Here is a 9,501-nt window from a genome sequence, read left to right as displayed (position 1 = left end):
TCCAAGAAAAACATACAAGCACAGTTATAAGCTTGAAAACACAGACTGTAAGTTAAAAGAAAACTTTTTAAAAAATCAGGTGATTCTACAGTAGAGAGCAAACCAAAAGCTTAAAACAAAAAAGCCTCCTGTAATAAAGTCTTATCAGCTCTCGATCCATCCAGAATCAACTGAAACTCCTCTTTTGCCAGCAAAAAATTCAAAGCTACAGATCCAGCTATATTCTGCAATTAGTATCTGTGTCATGAAGACTAAAATGGCTAATTAAAGTTTCAAGGACAGCCCCACCCATCTGTGTAATAGAGAGGACTGTTGTATCCATATCAAATGACGAGAGACTTGAGATGACAATCAAGTGTCAATTTATCCTGGAGAAAGCTCCTTTCACCCAGAATTCTGGGCACTTAAAAAATGAAAGCTTAAATGGTAAAACATCCTGAAGAATTTTAACAAAAGCTGAAGAAAGACACTAATCTGATTTGCATGTCTCTGAAGTGAGTGGAGAAAGAAATGGTATCCCTGCCAAAAGCAGAGTAAGTACTACCTGTGCATATGTGTGTGTGTCACTGTAGTAGATCTCAAATAAGCCGTTTCATAAAATTCAACTTCAATGCACAGAAAGCATGACAGTGACTGTACGGAAGCTGCAGTATATACACCTATTGGAATAACAAGCAATAAACCCTGCATATTCGTGTATTACACAAAATAGTCACAAATATGAAAATATCACTTTAATCATCTGGCAACTCAGCAATCATCCAACTTTTGTTCTTTCGTTCTAGCCTGACAGCTACACACAAGAGTTCTTTGTCTCCCATTTTGATTATTGTAATTACCTCCTTCCCTGCCTCCTTAGCAGCAAAATTCCTCTTTTCCTTCAACATTCTATACAAAGACAGCTACTAAGTTTACATATTTTAGCTTTTCGGTCTAACTCTCCATCTGGCATTTGCCATAAAGGTGAAGCTTCCTGCTGACAAGGCCACGCTGTACCAGCTGCCTGGGAGTCCTCTTTGCTGTAGACAGTAGTTTGTAATTTAATCATCTTCTTTATCTGTTCCACATTCACCTGGATTTGTCCAGACCAGACCTGACCTCTAGTATTTAATTGAGGTCATGAACTGCCAGAACACTGTATATGAGTGAAACAGCTCATTGTGATCTATTCCATTATACTTGGCAAATTAGAAAATGAATCAGAAACTGATGGACGTTTGTAATTTATTAAGCCAAACTGTCTCAGTTAGTAAGGAACAGGGGATGTTCCTCATCAGCTTGCAAAGCATACATACCCCAGGATTCATGCAACGGTGTTCTGGAAGACTGTAGTCCAGTGTAGAATTATGATTTTGGGAAACAATTCTGCACTTTTACCATTATTGCAACAAACAGTTGGGCAGTGGAATAACATCCTTTGTTATGACAGTGCCATCAATAAAAACACATAGCTCTATTCCCCTGCTCGACTCTCAGTGATACAGTAACTGTAACAGTCCACCACATAATTACAATTTCCAAGCAGTTTCAAGGCTTCAACAGTTTTGAGTTGTCACGGTGAGCCCATACTATTTGCTTGCTGTTCCCTTCTTTTCAAAGGAGGAGGTGTCTGCCAGAATGTGTAACATGAGCTTTCAGAGATACAATATGAATACCGTTCACTCAGGCAGTGTAAGTGCTTTGGCTCTGAATTTTAGGATGCTGCGATGAAATCCCACAGCTTTCTTGGTCAGACATTTCACATCTCTGCAGGCCAAGTGGGCATCTCTGCCTGTGCCTGTGCCCAGAATCTGAGAAGAAGGTAGGACACACGCGTCAGTATTCCCTTTCCTTGGGCTTTTCAGGTTCTAGCCACCATATCAACTCCATGAGGACACAATGAGATGACAAAATATTCCTGTCCATCTGGTGCCTCTATGGGAAGCATATGGACTTGAGCCAAAGTTATAGGAGCCACAGCTGAGGGCTGGCATTCGATGTCATGTGCATGCTGACATATGGTCTAATGCTCCAAGGCATGTCCATCACATAGAAGCAGGATTAGATTTTATCTCATATAGAAGCAATCACAGTGACAGGACACTGTCTTTGGGCAAGTACTCACTAGCCTGCAACTGGTCATAGTTCTCCGAACTCCATTGTTTGTGACTGTAACTGTGGCTCTTTGTTTCAGTACACTTCTTTAGGAGAATCACTTGGATGAACAGCAAGCCTATTCCAGGCTCCTTGCCAGTGTCTGTTGCTGATCAGCCAGTCACCTATCTGAGGACAGATGTGCATGCCCTGTCTCCATGGGTGCACTGCCTCTGCAGCCAGCAGTCTCAATGCTGCACAGTCTGCAATGCCAGAGACTGAGCTTTGATCCCATCTCTGAAATACTTCCCGCTGAACAGGTAGGTGACCACAGGAACACAGGCCATGCATAATTCAAGAACCATAAAGCAGGCTTGTCTACATATACAGGAAGATAGAAGAAAGCATCACCATCCTAAATCTAATGTGATATATGTGCAGCTTCCCCAGGTCCCCCACAAAAAGACACAGAGCCTCCTCTCTTTAGAAGAAAGAATATCAGGAGTAGTGCCATTGACTGCATTTTGATGGAGATGCTGCAATGAAGCTGCTTCATCCTGTCTGCACCCACAATGGAGATCAGTCCAGAGGAAGGAGGTGGAAGGCATCTTCTGCATATTTGCCTGGTTACTACAGTGATTGCTTTCACAATAAAGGTCTGAATTTAAGACTCTTCTGAGTTTCCATCTGAACTCACTGCTGCCATTACATAGGACAGTGCCAAAACCCTGCATAGGCTTGGACAGGTCTGCTCCCAGTTCTTGCTTTTGAAACAGGTCATAAGAAGATGGAAGAGCAGTGGTGCCAGAGAAAGCAAGCCAGCGAGTGCAAGCTTACTTTTCACCACTTAGGAATTTTCTTTAGTTTCACTGAAAAAAACACCATTCTCACATCCAGACTCTAAACACGTTTCCATAGTATAATAGTACTACAAATTGCCTCAAGTGGGTAAAGCATTTCCACCTGTATGTTGATTTTGAGTTAAAAGGCTGTGCAGAACAGCCAGAAATTTATTTAGAATATAAACTAAAATCCAAGTAAATTGAGGTCCACCCTGCTAGCATGCTTAACAAATCAAGGTAATTAACAATGGCTCAAGAGGCAGAGCAATTTGTTCTTTGAATAAAGTAACATAAACTACCAGTTTATTTTTTAAAAAGCAAATACAAAACTTGTACTCTGAAGGGCCTTTAACCTTTTCAAGTCAGGATTGTATTCACAATACCTTGTTCTGCGCAGAACTCAGAGCATTAATCCAACACCAGTGACTACTCCTGCAGTGTACAAAACATGCTATCTCTGAGAACACACACAAAGCAGCCCAATAAGAAATTCAGAAACACACAGAGAATGGTGTCCAACTAAGATGCTCAGACATTCACTTGATAAAATGTAGCACATGGTGTAATCCAGCCCACTCTGCAAATGCTTTCATCTCAGTTATTTATTTCCTACTGAGAAGAAATGGGATACATTGGTACTTCTACTTTGCCATGTTGACCACTTCAGTGTACTTATATATACATTTATAACTGGATTATTCAGCTTTCATACAGTGACCAAAATGAAACCATGTTCTTTTTTAGGTTTTACTGCATTTGTAATTATACTTGATCTTGCCAATACACAGTATAAAACCAGTATTCAACAGTGACAAGCCACTAACAGTCCATACATAAATAAATTCTGAGTACAAGTTTATGAACCTATAAAACCTTAAGTTTTCATATTGGCTTTTTACTTTTGCAAATGAATCTGCTAATTCAGTCCTCTATTGGTTTTTAATAGCTATATGAACACTGTAGCTGGCAATTTTCCTATTCAATTATGTACTGGAATCCACTTCACTATAAGAATCTGAACTTTTTCCCAAAGTGGTAGCAACTATTAAGTCTAAATGGCATCAGACGGCACATTTCAAAATATGTATTAGTGCCACCTACTATCATACCTGTAAGTCTGCTACTTTTTTAAGGCTTACAAAGCCTCATTAAACAGTTCATAGAATAATAGAATATTCTCAGCTGGATGAGACCCACAAGGATCATTGAAGTCCAACTCAACCCTGCACGGGACAGCCCCGAGAATAACATCATATGTCTGAGGGCATTGTCCAAACGTTTCTTGAACTCTGGAAGGCTTGGTGCTGTGGCCACTTCCCTGGGCAGCCTGTTCCAGTGCCCAAACACCCTCTGGATGGATTTTTTTTCCTGATATCCAACCTAAACCTCCCCTGACACAACTTCAGGCCATTCCCTCAGGTCCTGTCATTGATCACCAGAGTAGAGATCAGTGCCTGTCCCTCCTCTTCCCCTCACAAGAAAGTTGTAGACTGTAGTGAGGTCTTCCCTCAGTCTCCTCTTTTCCAGGCTGAATAGACCAAGTGACCTCAGCTGCTTCTCATACAGCTTCCCCTCAAGGCCCTTCACCATCTTTGTTGCCCTCCTTTGAACATTCTCTAAGAGCTTAATAACTTCTTATATTGCAGTGCCTAAAACTGCACACAATATTCAAGATGAGGCTGCACCAGCAGAGTGGGACAATCACCTTCCTCAACTGGCTGTGGAAGAGGAATTTGAGTGAATTGCTTTGATAAGATCATGCATGAGATGAAATTGAAATAAAAAGTCAAAGTTCACATTTGACCAGTTATTTTTGAAGCTAATTTTGAAACTAGTTTGCCTTGTAACAAATATTTACTAATTTCTCTCAGTTCAAAAGACTTAAAACTGCATTCCTGACATAATTTAACACCTCTTGGAATAAGACTGCATCTGTAATCCTTGTAGTATAAGACCTTTCTATAATTAGTGGATATCTCCAAGCTACATCACTAAGATGAACATTGCATTGCGGGTGCAACTGCAAATCCCCTCCTCAAGAGTGATACGGTTTTTTGCTTTTGCAATATCTCTACACCCTCCTCTGCATCCCTCTTGCACCTGAGACTGCTTTCAGTCACAGAGTTCAAGGATGTACAATCATCTGAAGAACACAGCACAACAGGATGTGGATGAGCATAGGGACTGAAGACTTATTTTTTCCTTTTGAATAATATTCATTTGCCTTTTCAACTGCAGACCCCCTCAAAGCAGTGGCCACACAAGAAAGAGATAGAGCTACAAGGCCCAAGAGACCAGAGACCGAAGAATTCAAATTCTCAAAGTACAGTTTGATCTGATGTGGCGTTTGCCTGGTTAGTTTCACTAGGAGATGTACGGATGCCTCTACACTTCTGTTTTTGAGGGGGAAGTGAAATGGAGATTGAAAAGTGGAAAGGGGTTTGGTAGAAACAAGGAGAGTGTCATTTAAATTCAGGTTCTTCTTATTTATGTAAGAGGAAATGAAATGAGGAAGAAATGCCCCAGATGCTGCCTACTTTCAGTAAGACAATTCTCCTTCATCATCTTCTCAAGAGATTAAGAGAAGCAGACTTTCTAAGATTTCCAACTTTGACATTTTGGTCTTAAGTCAGCGAGACATTTAAATACCTGCTTTGTGAACAGAATTACATTGCTGGTTCCTCAGAACTTTGACTTGAATTTTCGAACCTCTTTTCTAACAACAAAAGAAGTAAGAAAGATACATAATGGTCAGGCAGGTGGCAGGACCCAAGAACAAAATCTAAGTTCCCTTCTCCTGCAGTAAACATCTGATTGGTTCAGACTGTGCAGTTGGTGTAGGCAACATCAGTGATTTAACATTGCTGCAAAGAAAGAGTTTACCTTGGTGCTGTGCTCATGCCAGTAAGTATAAAACCATCCCCTTCCTAGCTGGTCAAGGAATTCAGATGTGTAAATGCCAGATGGAGTCTTTTGTAGAGAACAAGTCCCTTCCTAGCTCAAATTTAACTTTATTCCTTGTCTTTATTTTGATGCAAATGCATTGTACTCTCCCTTCATATTCCTATGATGATTTAAAGTGAAGGCATCAATCTGATTGAAAACCCAACTTGCAGTATTTTCTATTCCACACTGGGAAAGATGAAAGCTCTTAACTTCTTGAAGGTATCTCTCAAATACAGTTAATAAATCTATTCTGACCAGGACAGCAAGATTTAATCTCCAAGCAGCAAAGGTCAGTTTAGAACAGGTGAGGAATGGAGATAAGAAAACAGCACTGTCAACTGCAAAGGGAGCTGGAAACAAATGAGAAACCATAAAATATGAAGAAGTGTAAATATATGAATAGAAAAATAAAGTACTTGCCAAATACTCATAATTTTGAATGGCTGCAAGAATCTGCAGTTTTGGATGGGAAAGCATGTATAACCTTGACCCCAGTGCTGAGCTCAAGTTATTGCATCTGCATGATTTTCCCCAAACAAATCCATCATCTGCCCTGCTGGAGCACTTTGCTGCACAATGCTGAGAAGCACAGTGGATTGCCAAGAAGAGTTATTAGGACAAAGGGTCCCAGTTATTTTGTTGTTGTTGTTGTTGCTTTTGTTTTGGTTCCTTTTGTTTGTTTGTTTTTGTTGGGGTTTCTTTGGGTTGGGTTGGGTTTTTATTATGATTGGTGTATTTTACATTACAGAAATTTAGGGTCTCACTTCATTCTTGAGCTACAGGAGAAGCAGGCTGCCGTAAGCCTCTCTGCAGAGAGACACAAGGGATATCCACATGACACTTCCCTTGAGAGGCAAAACTATCAATTGCAGTAATTGAAAGCCCTGGGAGCATCTACAGCTAACAGTGAGGGACCTGCAGTAAGAAAACATGTCATTTTTGTTGTTTCTCTGTATTTATGAATGATTAAGGAAGATCAAGATACTTTTTTTCACTGATACACTTTTTTCATCCTTGTGCACCTGCTGACTGAAGACATTCAGTGAATATTAACATGTTTTTGAGCAGGATTAGGTTAAAGATGGAGAAATCTAAAGTCACATTGACAGAAAAATTAGCTATTCAATTTTCATAGATTCTCCATAAAACCATTAAGTGACACAGTCCAGAAAGACTAAAGAATTGCAGGGAGTGACCTCAACATGGTACAAGGTTATACGTGACATGCTCCCTTCCCCCACCATGTTTCAGATTGCAGCGTGCTATAGATTTGAAATATGCACATGGAAAGAGAAATAAAATACTAGAATTAAAAAATATCGCTCTATCATGATAGCACAACCCTATGTAAAAATCTTACTGACTTAAGAGACACTGGAGAAGTACACAGAATTCAATACCTTAGAGCAGTAACTAATGTAACTAGCCTTTCACTTGTTTTTGTTTTTTTTTTTGGTTTGGTTTGGTTTGGTTTTTTTTGGTAAATGAAATGTCCCTTTCAACAAAATTAAAGTAAAATGTATCTATAACAGAAGACACATTTGCAATGACAACCCAGAAGTACTTAAATACAAGAATGAACATCACAAATTGCAAAAGTTCAGGATGACTTTGGACAATCTGGACTCCAAATTCACAGACACTAACTTTCAGAACACAACCAAAGGGAGACAGAGTTTTGCAAAAAGATACATTTTTTTTCACTGGGAAACAGACTAAAATAATAATATGTTCCCATTAAGTCACAGTTTTTTGCTTTTGTCTTGAACAGGAACATGATTAAACGGACTACATAGAAAGAATATAAATGAAATCTTGATTAAAAACTGTTTTCTTCAAATATCTTTGCAAAAACAAAAAAACCCCAAACCTCAGACCAGAAAATAAACATTCTCACAACACAACAGTTTCAAAAGAGAATGCAAAAACAAATGTACATAAACCCCATCACTGTGCTATATAAGTGTCCAGTATGGCACTACAGACAACCAGTGACACTCCACTATTTTTATTGAAAATTTGTATTTTAAATTAAATTTGCTTTCAAACACTTAGTTCTTTCAGGTATGTAATTTAAACTGGTCAAACTTATTACTTATAAAAATACATCTTAAAAGACCTATAAATTATTTAGAGTGCCTTTTTTGATGTTAAGCTTCCTAGTTCAGTCAGAAAACTTACAGAAGTTGTCATATGCTACTATGGTGTCAAATTCTGCCCTAAGATCTGCACAGGCCTAAAAAACTGAACCGCTAAGGCTGACAGTTTGAAAACTGGATTGGAAGACAGCAGGCTTGCAGCCTCAATTAATTCCCCAGAACACGTGTATGTGATTGTAGATCCCCCTGTCTCAAGTTGCTGGGTTTTTTTTAGAGGAGTTTAAGCCCAGGTAAGGAATGATTAGCATGTAATTAGCTGAAAAGCCTCAGATCTTCAGGCAGTCTAGTAAGCGCGAATTATTGCTAGCCCTTAGCTAAAATGGCTTGTACTAAAGTCTGTGTGCTGCAGATATGTAACCAGAAGGAAATGGCTGTCTGATTGCATGAATTTTACACATCTTTCAGCTTTCCAAATGATCTGAATGCTATGTCTTGTGCTCAGAGGCATCTTGCATACAAGACTTACGATACTCAGAAGAAAAGATTTCACTCATTTGTCTATGTAATTGTACACATTTTGTAGATTTTCAAACAATTATAGTCTTCATTAATTAAACATGCCAGACCATGATATGTTCACCATGGCTATGAACAGGTTCTTACTACAACTACAGTTGGGAATAAATCAGTCTGTGGCTCGTTTTGAGTTTCCAGCAGTGGTGTGTTCCTTGGAGATAGACCGAGCCTTGCTGCAATTTTCTACAAACCAGGCCAAAGAACCAAAAGAAAACCAGTCTGAAGGAAACTTATCTGCTTTTCCACCATCAGGTGAAACTGACTTAGATCCCATTTAATTGTTCAATCAAAAAGCATGTAAGTAACTCACATTTAATGGAAACCCTCATGTTAGTAAAAGCATGCATAGGATTACGTGACTGTTGGATGTACCATGCATTTAAAAAAAAAAGCTTTGGTAACATGTTAATATATTTACTAGTACATATTTTCACATAGAAAATTCAATCTAGATTGAATCATATAGAACCTACAAATGTTGTTTATAAAGGCAATTTGATATGGGCATGTTTAAAGTGTGTGGAGAGTACTTTCAAATATACTCAAATATTCACAAGACAAAATGCATACATTGTTAGATACAACACGCAAAAGACAAATCTACCTTTAAATTTTGGTGTTACTAGAAATTAGGATGTAAGGTAGAACATATTTCTTATTGAATACCAATGTAAATGCAAGGAAAAGAAATGGGTAACAGCATATTATAAAAGCAAAAGGGACACAGCACAACGAATCACAGATTGATGTTATTTAATACTATTAAGATAGAGAAAGAAGTAGGTTTATAAACTTACCCTCATCTTTGCACACGCATCCTGTGTTGACTCTGTGCCTCTTAACTCTTTTACCAGCATAGAACCTAAATACTAAAACAAAAATGCATTGAACTTAATTTAACTCAAATTCCAGAACACACAAACATCTGCAGAAATGCACTAAAAATGCTTTAAAAAACCTAGTTG

At 38.6% G+C, this 9,501-nt stretch overlaps 1 protein-coding gene across 9 annotated transcripts in view; it reads right to left on the bottom strand.

Moving 5' to 3' along the window:
• ANKS1B (ankyrin repeat and sterile alpha motif domain containing 1B) overlaps positions 1 to 9,501 on the bottom strand; it is a 437,255-nt gene that overhangs the window by 18,143 nt on the left and 409,611 nt on the right. For all 9 annotated transcript variants that reach the window (XM_071552016.1, XM_071552018.1, XM_071552019.1 and 6 more), the window contains one exon: positions 9,334 to 9,405. In XM_071552016.1, coding sequence (XP_071408117.1) covers positions 9,334 to 9,405 — 72 coding nt within the window. The remainder of the gene's footprint in view (positions 1 to 9,333; positions 9,406 to 9,501) is intronic.

The sequence above is a fragment of the Pithys albifrons genome, chromosome 3, assembly GCF_047495875.1.
Source record: "Pithys albifrons albifrons isolate INPA30051 chromosome 3, PitAlb_v1, whole genome shotgun sequence".
NCBI lineage: Eukaryota > Metazoa > Chordata > Aves > Passeriformes > Thamnophilidae > Pithys > Pithys albifrons.
This window is presented reverse-complemented; position numbering and strand designations above follow the sequence as displayed.